The 23475-nt window shown below is 38.3% G+C and overlaps 1 protein-coding gene across 1 annotated transcript; it reads left to right on the top strand.

Moving 5' to 3' along the window:
* The first annotated feature begins 6336 nt into the window (after window positions 1-6336).
* On the top strand, window positions 6337-21501 carry LOC139722638 (uncharacterized). Its single transcript, XM_071633933.1, has 12 exons — window positions 6337-6403; window positions 10594-10760; window positions 11428-12229; window positions 12675-13153; window positions 14486-14678; window positions 15305-15499; window positions 15733-15864; window positions 16805-16894; window positions 17114-17194; window positions 17890-17955; window positions 20094-20263; window positions 21340-21501. The coding sequence occupies exons 2-12, from the start codon at window positions 10636-10638 to the stop codon at window positions 21467-21469; spliced, it is 2463 nt and encodes an 820-aa protein (XP_071490034.1). The 5' UTR covers window positions 6337-6403; window positions 10594-10635; the 3' UTR covers window positions 21470-21501.
* The last annotated feature ends 1974 nt before the right edge of the window (window positions 21502-23475 follow it).

The following is a 23475-nucleotide window of genomic DNA, read 5'->3' as shown; positions in this document are numbered from 1 at the left end:
AATCCATTTAACTGTTCATTGAAGGGCGCAGCCTCGAAAAGAATAGTTCTTTTGGCGACACCGCGACCAATAGTATTAACTATACGAAATTAGGCAAAGTATATTTTTTATATATTTTGGATCAAAAATCTAAACAACAGAAGGGGAAATGGGGAAAATGCGAAGCGAAAAGTCGTGTCGTAGTGGTGGATGCGATGTTGTGTAGGGACTCTATACAGTAGTGCAGCGCACGATGTCAGGCTGCTTTGTGATGTTATTGTTTTGTTCAAAAATGTTACAGTTCACAGAGTGACGGTACGAAGCAATACGAAATGTCTGAATTGCTTTGTGACGTCACAATTGCTTTACAAGAAATTGCTACATTTCACAGACTGACGGTACGAGCTGCAGTGCGCAATGTAAAAATTGCTTTGTGACGTCACTATAGTTTTTTTTCCTAGAAATTGTTAGAGTGACGGTACGACGCATGCAGTGCATATCAGAATTGCTTTGTGACGTAACAATTGTTTATCAAAAATTGTTACATTTCACAGAGTAATGGTGCAAAGCTTGGCACAATTTCAGAAATGCTTTGTGACGTCATTTTGCAAATAGTACTAGTATACTATTTGTGACCGTGCATCACAAAACCAACAAAAAGTCACACTCCTTGATTTTACATGTGGACTAAAAAAAAAGGTGAAATGGGTCAACCAAGTCAATCTTGAGTTTTCCATATATTCTGAAAGAGCTATTCTTCTTCTACATCATTCTTGGGTTTGGGATCATGTCATATATATGAGGAGCTTTCAACCAAAAGGCGCTAAATCCATTGATGAATGTTGGATTTAGTGCCTTTTGGAAGCAAGCTCATATATATATATATATATATATATATTAAACATGTCGAGAATTCATGTATTGGCCCCACGAAGAAATGAAGAAATAAACTGGTAATGCATTTTTTTTTTTGCCAATAAAGAATGAGTTTGTTCGACTCAAAAAAAAAAAAAAACCAGTTTATTTCTTCATATATATATATATATATATATATATTGTATATTACATATATATATATATATATATATATATAGTGTATATTATATACATATATATATATATATATATATATATGTATGTATATATATATATATATATATATATATATATATATATATATATATATAATATTCATTATGACAGTGCCCCTGCGACCTGATGATGGTATAAAGTTTATTTGTGTGAATATTTACCCGACGGTCATGAACACACATAATACATTTATGCACACTTGTGTCTTAATACGTAGGTATATACGCAGACCCAAGTAACATCGAGTTTTACGAGACCTTCCCGATATTCTGTACGTCATTATCACAACTCTCTCAGCATCAGTTCACGAAATATAATCGCATCATAATGTAGATAATTTTAATGCAAAGGAAGATATGTATTATTCTGTCTGTCTGACTTTTGTAAGACGAATTGTATATGAGGAAAAACAAGAGAAAACGATTCAACACAACAGCAAAGATAAAAGGAGGATATGGAATATTGGAAAATTATTGTCATGATATCAATGATAGTGTAGCATATCATAACTTATTTGGCCTTGAAAAAATGAGTGATGTAATGTCATTGCACATCAAATCAGGCAAATAAAGAGGAGATGATCATGATAATTATTATTGCCCTGCAAGTCTCATTTTCAGCGGTACACAAATTCTTGACTGAATTTTCCTTCTTCAAATTACCATAATTAAGAATCTATAGATCATGTTCTATATAATAAGATTATGTTCATAATTTTGGGGCGATTTTATAATTGGTGGCCCGTTCGGTCACCAAAACAGTCAAGTTGCATTTTTGGTGGCCCAGCCGCATCCGATAATGAAATTTGACAAGTTTTGGTAGCCCGAAAGGGTAAAGAAAAGCATAATGCAACTATTCATTTGAGAAAACGTTAAAATAATGATTATAATGAACCAAAATAATGTGAAAATTAAAAAGTCAATACCACAGTTATATAGGCCACATGTTGTCTGTATACAGACACGAGGGAGCTTTTGCATTTTGTAGATTTGAAAATCAACCATCTGGAGCATATACCTTTGGTGGAATAGTATGAGACTTTTCAATCCAAAAAAAAAAGTGATAAACACAGTGATAAACAAAAATATTGGCAGGACAATGTGAATGCAGTGGCTATTGTATTTCAGTGTGTACATCTTTACTGTGCATTATGCTGGTATAAGCCTATATTTATTATGAGGTGTATTAATATTCCGTATTTAACGGGATCGAGAGAGTGAGAGGGGTGCCTATTACCACAAGAGTGAGCTTTTACATTAATGCCTAACTGTATAATTCCACGGTCTACTGCACGTACATTTTTGGTCGAAGTTTCAAGAAAATTTTCAGTCAAAAGAGTAGAAGAAATAACTGTTGAGTTAATGTTATGTCCTATAACAGTAACGATTCAGTAGTGCAATGCTTTTTTTAAAGGCGCGATACAAGCGATAAAGTCAATGCCGCCTATGTGTAGAAGCTCGCTTACTGTGTGTAATTTACAAGATTATTGTGATCAAAATGATTATCCATAGTGATTATCCCTGTTGTCTTGTTAAACGCCTCTTCATCACAGGCAGAAGACAATGAGGGATCAGAAATATTGAAACTTGAAAGACAAGGAGACGACAACGAAGATGACGATATAATCATGATGATTATGGTAATGGCAATATAGGCCTACATAATGATAAGAAAAAGAATTTTGATAAGGATACAATGATAAAAAGAACCATTCATAAAAACAAAGAAACAAACTGACGAAACCCCCTCGAAAGGGTCGAGGGTAGATTGTACAATGTCATCCCCCGCTCTTGTGAGCTGGGGGATGCACCCCCCCCCCCCCCGTCTACACCCCTACCTGTTCATAAACGTTACTTTATGAAATCAAATTTGATGAAAAGAAAACAAAGGAAACTGAATTTGATCACAGAAAAAGACAGAATGTTGTTTCAAGACCAGTTATCATCCACAACTCAGTTATTGAAATTGTTCCAAAATATATTAATATCTTGGAGTAATGATTGATCAGTCGTTAAACTGGGTAGAGCAGAGCAAACAAGTACTGGCAAAAGGCCATGAAAGGCTTCACTTCTTGAGGAAACTAAAATCCTTTCATGTTGACAAACCCATTCTCAAACTATTACACAGCTGTTGTCGAGAGCACCATTCTATATGATTGCCTCTCCTGGTATTGCAGTCTAAGGAAGAGAGACCAATTGAAAATTCAAAGGTTATTGAATCAGGCAAGTAAAATATTCGGAGAAAATTTCAGTCTTAATGACATGACATGTGCACTGTCCGTATTCTTAGGAAAGTAGAGAATATTATGACGGACCCCTAACACCCTCTTCATCAATATTTCTGTTGGTTAAGATCTGGCAAGCGACTGCAGTCTGCAAAATGCAAGACAAACCGATATCTGAATCCTTTCATTCCATTTGCAATTAGACTTTTGAATAGTACCCGTTAACTTATATGTAGCTGAATCACATGAGGCTTCCCGTGAGGTTGCCCCCGTGGCCACCCGAGGCTGCCTGTCCGCTTTTTGATAAGTTTGTGTTTAACCCTAATCCCACCGGGTTTTTTGAGGGACTTGAAACCACCGGGGGGGGGGGGGGGGGGCTTTTTGCCCCCCTCCCCCCTTCAGATCTTGATCGTGGATCACGCGATCCTCGCGAAAATTTGCACTAAGGTAGAGGCCAATGTAGTCTACAAGACTGTACAGTTAGATTTTTCAAATTTTAATCAATGCATTTTATATTGATTAATTTATGCTAATTTATGCACAAATATATATATTTTTTTGCCTATGAGTACAAAAATAAAGCTCCAAGACTTCTAATTTTTGGTGAACATATTCTTTTCAATATCCTCGACAATAATATTGAAGCAAGAATTCGGCTTCACAATTATTTCTTGTGTATTTTTTTATTTATTGAATTTCTTATGTCAGCAGTATTTCTCTGTTTTTTACTTTTTGTTTTTGTTGTTTTTTTCGTCAAAATTTGTTGCAGAAACTTTTTAAAGCATAATCAGGCTAAAATAAATCATTATCAGCCATTGAAAGTAAAAATATTTATTTTTATATGAATTAATTGCAAAAACACAATTTACATTGGATTTGTACACAAAATCATGTTTTTTAGCAATTTTTGGGTCGACGAATTTTTTTCAAAGGGGCGTGGCCTCAAAACGGTATGCCCGGGAGCGACAAATTTGGTCTCAAAAGTTGCGCGATACTTTGAAAGAAAAAAGTCCCAAAATGTCGTGGCGAGAGCATCACGCGTTGTAGAATAATCACGCGAAACGTCGGGGGGGGGGGGCATGGGCATTTTGGCCCCCCTCCCCCTCCCCCCGGTGGGAATAGGGTTAAGTAACTGTTTCCATGTGGAATAACTGTTTCCATGTGGAATATGTGACTGAGTATTGAATAATTTGAGGAAGGCTGCAGGTCAGCAGGGATGTGTCGGAATTGGTTATGTGATGAGCAGGTCTTTTGGTGGAGTCTTGGGCTTTCAAATGGATGAATTATGATAGGGGTAAATGTGTGGTGCATGATTTATTTTGCATGGACTGGAAAGTTGTTGGGATGGGATGGGATGAGGGGGGGGGGGACTTTAAAACAGTAAAACTGTTCTGAAGATCACCATTATTATCATTATAATCATCACCTTCATCATCATCATTATCACCTCCATCATCATCATTATCATCGTCATTATCATCTCCACGACAACATTATCGCCTCCTTCATTATCAGCTTTACCATCATAATCATTGCCTTTTTTATAGTCATTGACATTGACTGGTCATTATCATCATCACCTCATCTTGAATTGGGATTTTACAGATGTCATGGCAATGATGATTGATATAAAATATGTTATTTACCTCTATTTCTCTTTCCTTTCTTATTTTTTTCTTTTTTTCTCTCTCTACCGCTTATCCTCCCTTTATTATTATGTTTCTTCCTGGCAAATTGACGTACAACTACAATGATTATATTCGTTGTCATTATTATATCTCAGAATTTGTAAAGTGATTAGGCCTATGTGCAATATTGGTGGGATTTAGAAAGACATTTATATGATGATATAATCACTGATATTGTTTTCGTATGTGTTAATTTGCTTGTGTTGTATCTTAGGGCGAGTTGATTTGATTTGAGTTGTTTCAGTTTACGATCGCATCACGGGCTGACATGGGGGGGGGGGGGAAAGATTGGGAACGCAGCAGCAGGGACGGTGTATGGAGTTTTTCATGCCAATGGAGCCGGTTTTTATCTGTTTATGTCACGTTTTTATACGATTGTTCTTTTCAGTTTGACTTTGCATACAATGTTCGATTATTTATCTATCTATGTATTTCGTGTTGTTCTCTCTCTATAATAATAATAATGATAATAATAATAATAATGATAATGATAATAATAATAGTAACAATAATAATAATAATTATAATAATAGTGTATATTTCTATAGCGCAACAGTCTATCAAAAAGATGCTCATGGCGCTTTATGTATACATTGTACCTTTTATGTTTCGTCATTTAGGCCTATATGTAATTAATCCCGCACTGAATTTCCTGTAATGTTTTTATTGGATGATTAAAATGAATCTTTCTAATCTTTCTTTCTGATCTTCTAATCTTTCTAATGATTGGTTTTTAATGAATTAAAATTGAAATCAAATTGACTTTAGACCCAACCAACCTTCAGCACTACCCCCTCTTGTCCCAAGGTAAAAATAAAAACAAAAACAAACGGACCATTTAATTTCTCTTATAAATATTCATTAGGCCTATACTTGTTATAACATGGATGGCCGGTAAATAGGGGTAATAACAAAAATAACAACTTTCTGTTATACCAAAAATTGCATCGTAGATCAGAAAGGAATGCATTTACACGAAAGCGACACGATTCTCGTTAAAAAAAAAAAAAAAAAAAAAAAAAATGTATCATCACCACTGTGACCTGCTCACCCCCCTTACGAGTAGGACGAACCACTTATCTCCACAAGTTACGAGATCACTGCTACGAGCCACATGAGTTCTGTGCTACGAGCACAATCGATCACTTTTTTTAATGATCGTTTTTGACCCCGTGACCCTGACCTACCGGATGCGAATGTCTCGCGCGCGATCTGGATCTAGTAGTGCAGTTCGCGCCACGAATTCTTCATTTGAATCTGTGTGCTGAGTTTTCATACGCCGTCGAGTCTGCAAGGTTGGCTGCTGGAGCTGGCTAGGCTATAGCTGTGATGCTGCTGCTGCTGTGATGTGAAACGCGACGACGACGTGTTCATCAGCGCAGCTACCTCAGTCAATGGCTGGCTTGGTCCTTGGAAGCGGGTGAGTTGAATCTATGATTGCTGTTATTTATAGATACGATCTACAAGAAAACACTAGAACCAATAGGGTTAATGTAATTTGCCTGTCTTGCTGGAGTGGAATTGCTGATTCTGCACTGAGTGAGTGGTAAGTTGAAACAAAAAATTTACATGCAAACGGGGGCTTGCTACCGCCGGTACTTCAGTTCGTAGTCACGTACTTGCTCACACAAGTAGGAACGTCTATAAACTTTACCTCAGGTTTCAGTAAAGACTTCTACATACATTTACCGAACTGAGTGAGTGAGTGAAATGCCAATTATTTGAACATAAAACACAACTTGTACTCAACCATCTTCTGTAACAAAAAGTTGGTAAAACTAAAGTTGTGTTATTCTACGATTCAAACTCTGAAGTGTTGCAAAATCGTGTTGAATCAAAGTTCATCATTTATTACCTTCCTGTACAAAACTGCTAAATGTTAGTGTTAGCTATGTGCGTTTAGTGACAGTGGAATGGCTTACATTATAGTTGAGGGTGCTGGTTTCATACTCTTGAGGCTTAGAATACTGAGCAATGTTGTGTATCATCGTGCCATCTGCCCCTTCTGCAGACACATTTTTATGGGTGTGTTACAATATTGTTACAGGGTTGACTGGGTAATACTCGATTGTAACTACGTTTACTACATGTTGTATAGTGAGGTGCCCGCACCGCGTCAGGGGCCCGAATACCGTCACCCCGCTTAAAATTATTATAAGTGCACTAAACAAAAATTTATGCCCGGGACTGTGTTCAGTACGCTTGAAACTTGAGAGGGCTACCACAACCAAGCAAATTGTGGTGAAAACCGAACAGTTTTTCGCGAAAATCTGACATTTTAATAGGAATATGTGTTAAAGTTATCATCACTGTCACCCTCACGCATCTTTTACGTGTATGTCTATGGGAGCATCATGGTCACCCGCACACGTCTTTCACGTGCTAAGTCTATGGGAGCGCTGGTGATGAGTTGCGGGCCCCTTCCTTAGCGCGCAACTATTCCGCACCGTTCGTGTTCGACGACGATAGCTGCAAATCTTCCTTATCAATCAGTGAACTTGTGAATCCATTAGAATTTTCAGCATTTTTCCTGTATGTGAGTTGGATTTCAAAGAATTTCAGTGGCAAAATGTGATTCAAATATGCCCTAACATTAACTATGACGAGGTGCGGGTAACCCAAGTATACCTAGGCAAAACACCCTGTACCTCAGATAGGACATGTGATTAAGATGGCAGTCCCGTGGCGTGGATCCTGTGGTATGTGACAGAGAAAACAACCCATGCATAAAGTAAAGAGTTCTCACTTCATTCATTGCAAAGAGCAGGGTGTGTTACGGGGCTTGGGGTGAAGTGGTCTGTCCCCAAGCGTTCACAATTGTTCCCCATCATGGAAGACCAGCTAGTCTACTGGTGCAACTGAATCTGAGCAATGGCTTTCCGGATCCAGCCTTCTTGTCAGATGGAAAAATTAACCAAAAATATGTTAGAATAGTAATTTCAATTTATAAAGTGTGATATAAACTGTGATACCATAAATATTAGATTATACATAGACAACTGACAAATAATAGTAGGGTAGAACCCCCAGTATTTGGTCATTTCAGTTTTTCTGCAATATTTTTTAACTAAAATGATACACTTGTAAACAATATCATATCTACAACAATGTACAATATGTACATGTATGTTGAAATAGAGTCTACATATCAAATTTATTTTATCTCATTTTTTTATTTCGTTACATACATCAGAATTTCACAAAATCCCAAAATATGTCACCATGATAATCCCCCAGAATACGATCAACGCGATCAGAATTCGGTCAGGCAAGTCGGAACTTACATTCAACCCCTGTACAGTGTACATCAGTATGTACAGAGATTTTGTTTTTGTTTTTCTTTTACATTTTTGTGGATACCATCACACTCTCAGCTTGTGATAAGTGAAAAATCTCACGAGAAAATGGCTTATTTCTTGATTTTATAGTGCTATTTTGGTGACCCTGACTCCTAAAACTGGGCTTAATTTGCACACGCTTTGGAAAAATTGCACCAATTCTGCATTTGTGACTGCAAAATGTGGGATTTTGGTTGGATTTTTGGAGGGGGCAAAGGGACTTTCTTGTTGTGAACGACAGTGCCAGTATGTGAAATGATGTGATTTGCGTGTGTTGTGACAGTAGAACTTACTGGCTTGTGATTAGTGATAATTGACCAAACTCCGAAGGGTGACTAAATACGGGTAGGCTTACCCTAAGTGCTTTAACCAAATAAGAGCACGAACAGAACAATTCAGGAACTCATTCTTCCCATCTACCGTCATCAAGTGGAACCACCTGAGTGACGCTACTATCATTATTATTAACTTGCCATCAAACTCATTTAAAAAGGCCATCGATAGAACCTTCTAATTATCCATGCGCCCTCTCTCATCCGATGTGTTATGCCCAGTAGGATCCTGCATCGTACACATCCAGATCCAGAATCAGAACTTTTATTAGCAATAGATTTTAAGAGGGGAAAAAATGTTGTCAACTTGAATCAACCACTTATGCTTTTCTCATGACAGCCATTACCTGACTACAATATGTTTTCAACAAACTGTCAATGTACATTTAAGTGAATGAGAGAAGGCAACATTCGTAGATAGTCTCCAGAGACTAACATAGAGCCATACACTTTGTGGCGCTGAAACATGTTAGTGTAGTGCAAGATAGAAACAATTGATTTGATGATTTAAAGGGATGGTATAGTTTTGGTTGAGAACTAATTTCAGGTTTCTAACATTTTTTGGTGAGATGATTCCTCTTATGAAATATGAAAGAGCATGTATTTCTATGAGGAATTCAACGTTTATTTGATGAAAATTAGTTTTGAAATGGCTGAGATATCCAAAAAAGAGCGATTCTAATAAAGTGTGGGACCCACACTTTTATTACGATCGCTTTGTTTTACTTTGTTTTTGGATGTTTCAGTCATTCCAAACCCAATTTTCATCAAATAAACTTTGAATTCCTCTTAAAATTGTATGTTCTGTACTATATCATAAGTGTTTCCTTGGTATCTTGCAAAAAGTTAAAAGCCCAATTCTCATCTCCACCAATACTGTACCATCCCTTTAAAATATATACATGTAGTGCCACATTTAGAATCTTGTGTGTAATGTACTGATATCTCTCCCCAAATGTGCACTAGCTCTCACCATGATGGTATTGGTAGTGTTGATGTTTACTTAGATCCCTCAAACAGCTGTTTTATTGTTTGTTTTTTGGGATGAAGGGGGAGAGGGGGAGACAGCAACATGTTGCTGGGCTTTAGTTTTATTTCATTAGAGGCATTGTAAATGTGTGTACATGTTTGGATAAGAATCTTTAGAGGAAAAACATAGTTCTGGCATTCCTGCAGCATTGTCAAATTTTGCTCCAAAATGTACATGTATGCCTAAGAAATGTGTGGAATATCTCTGTAATAACAAGATATTCATTGGGTAACGATGAAAATGCGAAATATTAACCGAAAAAGGTTTGCCGGAGTCGCAATTTCAGAACAGGGTCAGGCTAACTTGGACTCAGGGACAACTCGGCCTGGCTTTGACGGCGGGGCCGAGTTTTCCCTCTGGATTGTACAGTGTTGTACTACAGTATGGGAGTGCTTCGTGGCTGGTCACAGTTATGGGCTGAGTTGATACATCAAAGAACCTCTGTGGCGAACATACAAAAAGAATGTGTGTCTATGCATAAAATATGGCGATCACGAACTGCGTATAAATTGTGTGAAATATGGCCGAGTTGTCCCTCAGACCGAGTTAGCCTGGATCCTTCTGGAATAAAAGTCAGTATACTGACTTTTATTTTTGATCTCAAAATACTCAAAAACAACATATCATCCCGGCAAATCGCATCAGCAAAGTAAGTTTCTTGATAGACTCTTTCGATGTGTGGCAAGCAACCATGAAATGGTGCAAGACGATTTTTTTACTTTAATGTTTTTATTTTTTCCCTTTTATGTTTTTACTTTAATAATCCCTCTCTCTCTCTGTTTTCAGATACAATGTATGTGGTCAACATTCTCTATGATTACTCACTCAGCATGGTCTTTGAGCAAGCAGTAAAACACAGGACTATCTCATGGTACTAAAAATTCTCTGCCTATATATGTTCTGTTTTCAGACTGAGGATACAGTGTTCAGTGGGGAAAAACTATTGAAAAGCATGCTGGGAATGGCCAAGTCAACAGAAAAGAAGCCAAAGGTCAACTCGGCCCGTACCAAAGACCTGTCACCCTCGAAGGTGCTGGCGATTGTTGCCAACTGGAACAACACATCACCAGCTAAACCGTAAGTTTGTGTTAAAGTGTATCTGTGGTTGATATGAGAGACATTGTGATACATTGTACTGGCTTTGATTTTTTTTTTATTATTATTATTATTTTTTCGTTTTACTAAGAGAGAAAACAGATTCCCTTCATTCTTGTAACTTGTCTAACCGGTATTTTATTAATTATTAATAAGGCCAAGAGAGAAAGAGAGAGGTGAGGCACTGGGCATTTGTACAAACATCATTGTCTCGCTGCAATGAACCAGCTTCAGCTCAGTGGTAGTGCTGCTGCCTTGTGAACAGTAGGTGATGCAGGTTCAAATCCTGGATTAGTTCCTCCTTTTAGCTTTTTTACTTGGTGTTCCTAATAATGCAGATGGAGGATACAATCTTATTCATGGGAAGTGACTGCCAAAGTAAAAATACTCTCTGTTTAACAAATTCCCTTCATTCCTATCAACTCACCTTTCTTGAGGCTAATGAATTATGAATGATACCTTCAGAGAATGATAGAGAGATGAGACTTTGGGTATTTGTTCAAAGATTGTTGTGTTGCTGCAGGCTGCATGAACAGGCTGCAACTCTTTTCAGCTATTAGTAGAATGCAATGAGCATTTCTTTTCTGATCCCCTTACTACCTTGGAGTGAACCCTTTTTGATGTAAGTATGCATATTTGTTTTCAACAGATCACCAAGGAGAAAACGTTCACGTGACGAGAAGCTCTCTGCGTCTGTTCCCCACAGCAGAAGACAGAAACGATCTTCCCTCAAAGAATGTCTGTCGACATCGTCTGATGACGATGAACTTTCCAGCTTCAAAGCTAAGTCCTTCTACACATCTGCCAAGCGTACAAAGTACCAATCTCCTTTGGAGCGGAGGGAAGAGCTGGAACGCCGGGTAGATGCTGGGATTGATCCATCCACATGGTTAAAGTCCTTTGAAGAGCTCCAGAAGGAAAGGTCACAGAGCCGTTCACTACAGAAGACGCCCCAAGCAGTTAGATCTGATAGCAATTCCATCGCTCTTTCCAAAGCTGTATCAGCTGATAAATTAGTGGACCCAAACACGATCACTTCCAAAGACCAGAAAGTAAAATCCAGTACAAACATGACAGCCAGATCTTCCACAGGAAGGACGGAGAGTAGGTCTGTGACATCGCACAGGGTGCCTCACATCGATGGTGAAATCAAGGTCACCCTGAGCGAGAGTGCTTCTCGTCCTCGGTCAAAGTGTGCTGAAGAAATCAGCATCGTCCTCAGTGAAAAGGCAACCATTGCCCAACCCCAGAGAAGTTCGCCGCGAAAGAGTCCAAGGGTGCCAAAGTCCTCACCATCGAGACAGCAATCTTCACCATCGAGAAAGCCACAAAGGAGGATGTCGCCAAGAAAGAGCGCAGGAAAAACGACGGCTGCCAAGGGAATCCAGATGTACATGAAGAATCTCAAGAGTGGGCAGAAGAAAAAGAAGAAGACACCAAGTAATCAGAAGGTATGTACTAATGGAATTCTTCATCATAAGCGTATTCCCAATTTCCGTTATTCAATTTTGTGTAATGACATTTAGCCTGTCTTCTAAATCCTAGTAGTGACTTGAAAAGAGTGGAAAAGATGTTTTTACCTTAGGTAATTACTAAAATATGCTGTACATTCAAATTTCTGTCCACTGACTTGCAAAGTTAACAACTTGCAAAAACATTTGCCGTCAGACACTAGAATAAGTATAAGTATTGTAATCAGCAACAAAATCAGTAACATCGCCCATGCACCCTCCACGGGTGAATGCTTGCCAGCGAGACAGAGCTCCGTGATTTTCACAAGTAAGTCAAGTCGAACAGATTTAATTTACACGCTTTTAGCATACTACTTGGATGAATCAAAATCTTCATTGATATATTGTAATTGACCTTAAGCCTTTTTCTGGTTTGGTTTATTAGACCCAAGACACACAGAGTAAGAGCCAGACCAAGACGAAGCCATCAACTTCCAGCGACACTGCATCATCTGCTACCAGCAAGCCACAAATAGATACGGATCAGGAGAACAACGGAGAAAAGACCGCCAGGGGTCTAAACTTTGGCGTGAGTGAGGTCAACGGTCGTGACATTTCCCCTCTGGAGAGGAGTTTTGAGGAAGCGACGCAAGAGAAAGGGACGGGGGATTGTGGCGAGGAGAACAGTGATCTGATGGACTTCCTTGTCTTCCACGATGAGGACTTCCGGGAAGTGGCGGAACCATTGGCGGCGGACTTTGTGCAGAATCTCCTGCTGGAGATAGACGAAGACCTTGAGGAGGCTGAGACAGTGCTGAAGCCATCGCCACGGAAACGGAAGATGAAGACGGAGAAGGAGAGCATGCCGTCACCCTCCCCCGCTAAGTCTCCCAGGAGGAGCACTCCAAACCGGAAACGTTTAAGGTGAGCAAACCTCAGCTGTTTTCATTTCAGTTTTGCAAAAAAAAACTATTCTCATATCCTCATTCACATGATAACTAGTTTTTTATACCAGGTGAAAGTGTGAAGTTCTGAATTTTTGTACTAGCTGCCAGGAACAAGTCTGATCTTTGCAAATTATGTTTAAAATTTTTTTTTGAATGGTTGGTGAGGGTACTGTACAAAGTTTTTAGTCTGATGATGACTTTTGCATCTAATGTGATGCAAGCACATTGTTTAACAGGCACTACTGGTTGTGTACCATCATGATACCAGACCAAGGACACAAAGTTGGGTGATTCTTCATTGTACACAGCTGAAGAGACTGCCATACACTGTCAGTTGGTCATCTCATAGCACTGCCCCATGATCTAAATATGAACCTGTTGAGGACAGGCTGATTTTGTTTCAACATGCATTTCCAAGAAGACACTTGCCCGATTATACTCAGGACTCATACTCAACGGATAGACACATTTGGTTGGCCTAAACATGGTATTCATTATCAGAATTTTATCCTTATTAAGCATGATAAATTAGTTTGCTTCCAGTGAATATGAAGACCATCTACGTGAACACTGATTTCTCACTTGTTAAATTGTGTAATAGCTATTATTTCATTTGACTTCCAAGCAGATAAAACAGAAACATAACATTCAAAATGAAGGTAAAGAGGAAAATGCTATTGCTGTTAATATCACCAAAATAACATGACTTTATTTCAGAGGCTTTCCTGTGACAACTGGTAGAATTTAATCAGGAAAATGACAATCTATACAAAGATGCAGTAGAGAAAACAGATAGAAACCAAGCAATACTGGATGAACAGAGGTTTAAAAAAAAGATCTCCAAGTTGAAGGTATTCATGAGAACATGCAAGAATTGACTGAATTTCAAAGCGTTACACTTGACGTTGAAAAAACAAAGGATCTCTGGCATTCTTCTCGTCAGAGGTAGAATAGAACATTCACAGAGGTGAATACAAAGGTAGAATAGAATACAGTGCACTCCCGTTATAACAAAATTCTGGTTAAAACAAAGTTAAAAATTCAGGCCAGAAAATTATTCACTCTTTCTTCTTTATTGTTTATTTGTTCAGTATTAACGAAATTTTGATATATAATGAAAGAAAACTGCCAGTTCCGAGGACTTTGTTATAATGGAAGTCCATTGTAGAATATTTTGAGAGAGATTTGGCAAATGTGTACCAATGTTAGGTGCAATCTCCACTGAGCATTGAATGTCTTGCCCAAGAAATACTGTTCCTCATTGCCGTACAGGATTTATATTTTATTCTTCTGACTTCTTTACTGGCAGCTCCACACCACTGTCTTCCAAGAAGTCCAGCCAGCCCAAACTGGATGACTGGTTACTGCCTTCAAACTCAGCTAAGAGCAGCCCAAGCAGGAAAAAGACAGAGTTGCCACAGAAATCAGAGGTCAAAGGGCAAAGTTCAGCAGTCTTGACTCCAGTTTCTAGTGGAAACGATTCTCCCAAAGGTGGGTTCATTGTGTTTTCTTAGTGTTAAACTTGCCCGTATCAGTATTTCTGCTGTTTGCCCATTTTCTGTAAAGCATTTGATGCTTTCTTTTTTTCTTTTTTTGTTGTTGTTAGAAGAAAGATTAAGATTCTGTCTGTTTTTTAGCTTGAAATTTTTTTACTTTCTGCTATTTCCCCATAGTCTGTATGCACTTCATTCAATTATGAGGTGGCGAAGAGAAATACAAGCTCTCTTATCTTTGTTTGTCCATCCCCCATGGTAAGCGGAGAAATATTAATCCGTTCTATCAATATTGAACCGTGGATGGATGAATATGTCATTTTTCAGGTCTTTCAGTGGTAAAGTGAGGATGGCAGGATAGAAATTAAACAATCATTCATATGAGTGCAATTTCATCTTCATGTTCATGAAAGGCCATACTTCTAGCACTTAGTGCTTGCTACATGTAGAGAAGGCAGTTTCTTCCCGGTAGACCGGCACAGCAGTATAATTTTTTTGAAAGCTGCAGCATCTTCTCATTTTGTATTTTGAGGGAGCTAGAAAAAGAGAAGGAGTGCTTAAAGTTTTGAATTCGTATTTTGTTTTGATTTTCAACCCTTCATCTCCATCATCAACCACTCTCCACAGCTGGTAAGTCCCCACCCAAGGGTGTCAAACTCTACCCAGTCTTCACCCCGCCCACAAGTCCCAGGCAGGGCAGCCACTCTCCTCTGTCACAGAAGGCAAAGCAAGGTCGGAGGTCAAATATCACCACGCCAAAGCAGTCCAGGAGGTCACCACTGCTGAAGTCCTTGAAGAGCAAGAATGACGGACTGGAGCAGATGACTTTGGTAAGAGGATTCATTCATTGTGGTCTACAGATATGCCAACTGCTACTTTTTGCAGTGTTTTGTATTATTTTTTTCTTGCCCAGAATACTGCAGGATTCATGGCAAATATTGTTTTTGCCCAATTGTATTGCTACGTATTTGTATGTCTATTGCAGAGAATTATGCATTCAGCCTTTTTTCCATTTTGCCTTAATTTGTGTGTTTTCTATTTGTTATCTCTCCAAATTTTGCAGGATCTTGGTCAAAAAAGGTTTGGTGCAGTAACCTGCTCCACGTGTGGCACAGTCTACACAGCAGCTCATCCAGAGGACGAAGCTGACCATGCACGTTTCCACAAGAAATACCTGAGCAGTATTAAATTTCCTGTGAGTGCAACAACAGGCGTCATGTTTGATTCCTAGAGTTTCTAGAGTAAAATTCTGCTTCATATGTAGAATTTCACTCTTTTTTCATACCAAAGATACTAGAGAGTTAAGGTTCTTGCCAACCATAAGCTTATAACAGAGCAGAGGTGTATGCTGACTAAATTCTGATTTTTGTATGTTGCCTGCTTTTGTCTTTTTGTGTGTGTTAATGTTCTGTGTGTACTTACTTGCTCTCTATGCCAGTATAGGCATGAAGGGCAGCAACAAAAGAGTCCTCCACTCAGCTCTGTCCATGGCCATGTGCTGTAGTGTCCCCCAGGGGGGCATTTCATGAAGAAACTTGTCGGATAAAATATCTGACAAGTCTCTTTTATCCGACAAGTTTTGAGAAATTCTTTAGTCTGATTGGCTGATTTCTCTGAACTTGTCGGATGTAATTGACTTGTCGGACATTTTATCCGACAAGTTCCTTCATGAAATGCCCCCCTGGTGTGGTTTATTACTCATCTCATCTCTCTTTCTCTCTCTCTCTTCACTGTCATTCTTCCAGTGTTCTTGTCCCCCGCCCCCCCCCCCCCCCCCACTCCTCCCTTTTTGAGTCCAGAGCAAGTGACCAGCGCAGTTATTTAGAAGAGCATAATCTATTAAGTGTGCACTGCCTAATGTGGCTGTATATGCCCAGACTGTGTGGCATGTCATCCCAGTGTGCCTTGTTGAACATCAGAGGATCCTGTCCTTTCTATACTGACCTTTAAGTGTGTATGTGTGTGTCTGTGTGTGTAGTATGAACATGTCACATGACTGCCATAAAACTAATTTGCAAAGCAGTATGAGGTAGTGTGTAGTGGAGCAAAACGGTAACATTCTCTCCCTGTGTCAATAGCTCTGAATATCACGTTGATTACAGTGTACCTAAAATTTTGTTTGCTGCCCTCTACAGGGCTGGAAGCATGAAGAGAAGCTTGAAGAATTTCACGATGGCAGAATCATCGTTGTCACCAGCGATGCCCCCAGATATGCAGAGAAGAAGGTGAGATGACAGTCTGCTTACTACTATCAGGATGTCAGTATGTGTAATCATTTTGACCAGTATGATGTGTGAAGATCACAAAACATAGTGATCATAGTTTGGTAATAGAAAAGAATTGATTTCAGGATAAGGAGATTGTCATGTTTCTGTTGACAAACTGCTTCAAGAATTTTCATCCAAAATGTGTAGCCTTAAAGTTTCAATCTTCTTTATGTTTAGGTTGATGAGATACGTGAGCTGGTGGATCGTGAACTTGGCTTCCTCGAGGGTAATCCCATGGCTTGCAAAGAAATATGCAAGGTAGGTAGACTTGTACAGTCCCACACACTAAGATATAATATGTTTGTTGCCATTGTAAATCTTAGACCATGGTTCCCTCTATCTTTCATCGAAAGAATTGATCAAGAAGAACACTCGTCTCTTGCTTTCCCAACATGCTAATCTTTGCAATATCCATTCAGATTTAAGACATGCAACAAGGAATATGGCTCTTGAGGTGTGCAAGGGTTGAACTCTCATAACAAATGGCTAGTATGTAAAAAAGTGTATTTATATTTGACCCTGCCATTATGTTTTAATCATGGTATTCGAGCGAAGTTTTGAATGTCATGGCCTCATCAAGCTTCTAATGATACAGGTATTTCCATGATTGCTCTCTGGGACCTCCCTTATTTTGATGTGATAATGTTGGTAGGCCAGCATGTGGAAAGATATAAAACAAAGTATGAAAGTGCTGCCATGTTTTGTTTTGTTTTGTTTTGTTTTCCAAGCAAATGGATTGATGATTATTGGTAGATTTTGAGGAGTGCATCCCCACTTATTGTTTATGGAAATGTCCTTGTTTAGGATGGTTTTATTTTGTTGTGTATTTACAAAGCACTCTTGTTTATCATTTTAAGTATTCATAATTGAAGTTATGTGCAAAGAGCACGCGATGTCTGGATGAACCCAGGATTTAATTGATTACTCTCCCATTCTCTTGCCTTGTCACTCAGACATATCTCTTCATCACCGTGGATAAAAAGGTTGGTGGGTGTCTCATTGCCGAACAAATCACAAAGGTAAGAAAAGCTAATGAATCATTAGCGGAGATGGTAGCAATGATAGGAGGTCGAAGCTCAATTTGGTAATGGTCATACCTAGTATTAAAAACAGTTTGAGATAAAAGCTTGTTATATACTGCTTTGTCATAACCTGTTTGATAGAGATGGTAGTCTCACTGTAGAATATGATCCCTAACAAAGATCCCTGCCATGTTTGTCTCTACTTCTAGTCCTACTGTTACCGTCGATGATAACAGCAATGACGATGAATGTAACATTCTGACCACCACGCCATCTGATAACACAATACCACGCTTCCGCTGAACACTCATTTATTCTTGATCCATTCCCCAGATATCCGTCCCCATCTGACAACCAAACCCAAACAGCAGTTTTTATCTTGGTAGTCATCTACCAAAACTGTATATACCCACAAAAAGCTTTGATGATAAAAGACTCATTTATTTGTTCTTTCAACCACCACCAAGTATGTTCATATCTCTGTCATCGTAGCATACACTTACTCCCTATTAAGATATAACATGGATACCCTGCAAAAGATTACAATGAAATAAGGAGAGTTAATTACATTCACTTATATGTCCAGAAGGTATTGAGATAAGATAATTCATGCATCAGTGAAGGGTTTCGTTTCTTTTTTTCTTTGCGTGGACAACAGTCTGAAATTAGTCTGTGATGTATAGAAAAGGGGGGAAAATATGTGATTGTGCATCACAAAACCGACAAAAAGTTGCAATCAATGATTTTGTGTGGTAAAACAAGTCAACCTAGTCAATCTCGAGTTTTTCATATTTTCTGAAAGAGCAATTCTACATTATTCTAAAGTTTGGGATCATGAAATGAATGGTAAATTGTGTCGTTAGCAGTTTTTCTACATCACTTTTTTGTAGAATAGTTTGATTAGTTGTGCCCTAGAGTCCCCTTGTCATTTCTTACAAACCTTCCTTTTCTTACTCTTTTTTTTCCCAACTCTAATAACTGTTGAAAAGATAATGTTAGACTTTGAAAGTTGGTATGAGTCATGGATAGAATGTGTTAATAGAGTATCAGTTTCAGCATAATCTGATAATCCCTTTATTGTTGCTATGAAGTTTTACATCCTGTTTTTTTTTTTTTTTTTTTTTGTTTTTTTTTTGTTTTGTTTTTTTTTTAGCCCCATTCACTTGCACCATTAAACGCTTGAATAGACCCTATACTTCAGAGCCATATGTGACCCTGCACCACAAAGCAAACAAAAAGTCGCCAGACATGAATTTTTAGTTAAGACCATATTCTGAAAGAGCAGACTTAAGCTTGAATATGATGTATAACTCAAATCAAATGGACTCTGCTAACCTATCTGAATATTGGAAAGAATGTACAAACTCAGGAAAGGTGTGAACTGAGAAAAGAGGCTCTGAAGTACAGTGTCTATTCAAGCGCTTAATCTTTACCAAGACGTGCTGGCTGTGCGATGAATGGGACAAAAAACAGGAAGTAAACCACTGGAGTAACAACAATGAAGGGATCATCAGATTGAACTGAAATTGAGCAGGCCTCATTAACACATTCTGTCTATAATTAATGCCAACTTTCAAACCAGTAGCCTTATTTTTTCAAAAGTTATTAGAGTTGAAAGTGAAGAGTGCGTACAAGGTTTTTTTCAGAAATGAAAAGGGGACTCTAAAGACACACCTAATCACAATATTCTACCAAAACTGTTCGAGAAAAACTGCCAAAAATCACACTTTCCTTCCCGTTTTATGATCCCAAATTTTAGCATAATGTAAAAGAAGACTTGTTCTTTCAGAAAATATGAAAAAGTCAAGCTCGGCTACGTTGACCCATTTCACTTATTTTCAGTCCTCACGCAAAATCTGTGTGTGCGACTTTTTGTTCGTTTTGTGATGCACGGTCACATATAGTACACACTTTTCCAGAGTGTGTGCTTTCTTTCCAATGTTTAGATAGGTTAGGAGAGTCCATTTGAATTGAGGTACCGGTATACATCATTTGTAAGGTTTAGAGTCTGCACTTTCAGAGTCTGGTCTTAATTAAAAATCCACGTCTGGCGACTTTTTGTTGCTTTTGTGATGCAGAGTCACATATAGTGAGTTAATATCTCCTGGTTTGTACACCTGTCTCTGTCCTTACAGGGATACAGGGTAATTGTGGATGAGCCGAAGTCTGACAGCAATATTGAGTCCCAGAAGGCGTGGTGCTGCGAGACTGTGTCGGAGAACGCCCTCTGTGGCATCAGTCGGATTTGGGTTCCCACGGCGATGCGGAGGCGGGGCATTGCCTCACGGATGATGAACTGCTTAAGGTGAGATGTTTGCCTTTGACCGTCCGGTGTGGCGGTGAGATGCAGAATTTATGCACAAACTAGATACACCAGGTAGCCCCCTATCAGGTAGACTTTACTTTCTATTAAAGATGCATGAGTTGATATGTTTTCCTTTATGAATATTCTGAAGGAAAAAAAGGAACAGAAAAATATATCTATACATGTGGGCACTGGGCATATGCAAACTATTGTTAAGAACCTTTTTCAAATTAAAGTTTGCTAGCTTCAAATAATTACTAGAACACTTCCATTGAAATACAGTTGAACTGTACAATGTGAAATATGTTAGTTACTGGTCAAGTGACTGAAAAATGCTCTCAACCCCTACAGCTGTATGATACCTGTTGTATGCAATTGACAGTTTTTGGACTTCTGCATTCATATTGGTGAAAGTAATAATGAGGTTTGATTATAACATGCCTGTTAGCCAAAGCCTAGCAAAAGCTATTGCTAAAATCTTGATTTATTACTGTCCATTTGGGCAAGTGAAAACATCACTTTTCAAATTCTAACCATAATTTGGGTGTGCACATCCCCCTTGGCAAGGATCAGCCACCTCTGTCAGCTCACAACTCTGTGTCTGCCTTCTGAGTTGCCGTAATAGCTGCTTTTGTGTTGGCAGGCATGTATTGTTCAATATCAGAATATCCAAACAGGCTGATTTTTAATAATGATTGTCAATACATCCACATATCATAGTCTTCTGTATTAATACATCCACCTATGTATATGTTTCTGATATACACGTATTAGTGGCTCCCCACTGTCAAATACATAGTCCCATTTTTACTTTGTTTGTATTACATCTGCTCAGAAAAATCAAAGTATGGTGAATGGCTAAGAAAGATAAACATATCTGTTTCATAATTAAAGTTGCAACCATGCTTACTTAACCGCTGTGTCTGTAGGGTGACATACTTCTAACCAGCTTTTAAGTGGAAAACTTTAACCAAAAAATCAGCATTTATATATTCTTGTCTGTTTGGGTTTTCTACTGATTGACGGATCCATGAAATTTTCACACCTTTTCTTGTTAAATTTTGTTTGTCATGCAGGAAGAATTTCATGTATGGGACGATACTGTCACCAGATGACATAGCATTCTCTGATCCGACTCCTGATGGGAAAGGCTTTGCTACGAAGTACACAGGCACACCAAGATTCCTTGTCTACAAGTACCACTGACAACTGGACTCCTTTCTACAAGTTTGCATTCAACCCACCCTGCTCTGTCTAGGCAGACAGTGTTTCAGAATGCGCAATGCTCTGGTACCCTTTGATGAAATTGTTCATGTGATTGATAACTGGCATTCTTGACATCATTGTGGGTAGCTGCTGTTAAATTATGGCCAAGCTGAAAATCTGTAAGAGGTAGACAGTTTTTTGGGGTTTTTTTCAGTGCTTGCCTCGGCGTAGATTTGTTTTCACAGAAAGCATTGAAAATATCAGAAGCAGGTCTCCAACTTTTAATGGTTTTAAGTGTGGAAAATCAGCTACAGAGCACAGCTGTCCAGCAGTTTGCTTCTCTGAATTCTGTTCACTCTGTACAGGTGAATTCTTGTAGCTCTTGCGCATAGCTTGAAAAAAAATATGAGATTCATGTTGCCATCGTGATTGTGATCAATGAAATTCTTACGACCCCATTACTCTTCCCCTACCTCAAGGTCTTTTCACAATTTGTAAATGTTTATTTTATTTTGTTGTATCGGTCATTTCAAGTGACCCAACAGTAGGTTATGATGTCTTCTACAGGACTGCACACTAACCCATTTCTTCTACTGGTCCAACCTGACTATTGGACCAGTAGGTACCCATTTTTTCCCCCCATTTTTTACTGGTAAATTTGTGGAAAAGTCACTGGTCCGACAGTGTTTTTTACAGGTAGAGGTCAGGGACCGTTAGACCAGTGCCGGTGTGCAGCCTTGTCTTCTGTCATACTTTGTTATTCAAGGGCATTAGGTAAAACAGTGTATAAAAGATAGCCCCCAATGTTGGCATTCCACATTTTGTAAGTTGCTCAAGACTCATTTAAGTCAATATGGTCTTGAGAAATTGCCTTGTTTTTTTGAGTAACCTAATTGATATATTATATTTTTTTCTCTTTCCTTCCTTTTAAATTGGTGTGAAATGTGATCATACATATTTTCGCCAAAATTAGATCATGACTGAATGAGATGTTGTGTGCTCTATTGCAGTTGTCAAGATAAAAAAGTACAATATATGGGGAAAGAATGAACGTTATTGATAAACAATGTGAAGCTCGAATTTAACTTGCAATGATATTAGAATAGATAAGATCTTTGTAAGCAGTATAAACCAATACTTGCACTTGTTGAAATTCATGATGTTGTACCATTTTGCATGTATCACTTTGTAAAACAGAACATTGTGCAGTTCTGGTTCTTCTTTTTCCTGATTGTAACATCGTGTACATAAACATGAAAACATGCCAATCTATGTTTTGATTTGTTTTTATGAAATGTAGATAGGTTTATATACAAATGTATTTCACCACTGTTCTCTATCTTAAAGTTTTGAGAACACTTTTTCTATGAAACATATGTTAAACCATTTTTTGTCCTTTTTCAATACTTTTTTATTTTTTGTTGTATCTGTGAAGTTGTGTAGTTTTCCCTGCAACCTTTCAGTTGATTAGTCAACATTTATGCAAACATAAACTTCAACACGTCTATAATTACACTGAACTCTTTTGAGACATGCTACAAAGTCATAAAAATGTATAGGACCAGTAGGACCAGATGGGTGCTGCAAACATTCAAAGTGAATTTTTTATCTCCCTTTTTTTTTATTCAAAGAGATGGCTTAATACTATGAAACTAGACATTTTCACTCGTATTTTAATTTCACAAATTTTGTGATAGCCTAGATTTGTCAAATTAAAATGCACACAATAGTTCTCTTCTACACTATAATGCATTGGATGCCAGTGGCAATTTGTGAAAATTTCATCCCGTGAAAAAGACCATCGCCTCCAGTTCGCAAAAATTTCATGCTGCAAATATTTCTTGCTTTACAGTACAATATACTGTAAAAGTGGAAATTTTCGCGGTGTTGAAATTTTCGCGCATTTCGCGCAACCAGAAACTACCGCGAAAATAAAAGCACACAAATATGTTTGCTAGCCATATGTTCCTGTGCGTGATGTCTTGATTCCGCGGAATTAGAAACAT

Source organism: Diadema antillarum, unplaced genomic scaffold (genome assembly GCF_040938485.1).
Source record: "Diadema antillarum isolate AM-2024a unplaced genomic scaffold, OU_Dant_1.0 scf00000014, whole genome shotgun sequence".
In the NCBI taxonomy this organism is placed as follows: domain Eukaryota; kingdom Metazoa; phylum Echinodermata; class Echinoidea; order Diadematoida; family Diadematidae; genus Diadema; species Diadema antillarum.
The sequence above is the reverse complement of the archived record's forward strand: the minus strand, read 5'-3'. Positions and strand labels throughout refer to the sequence as shown.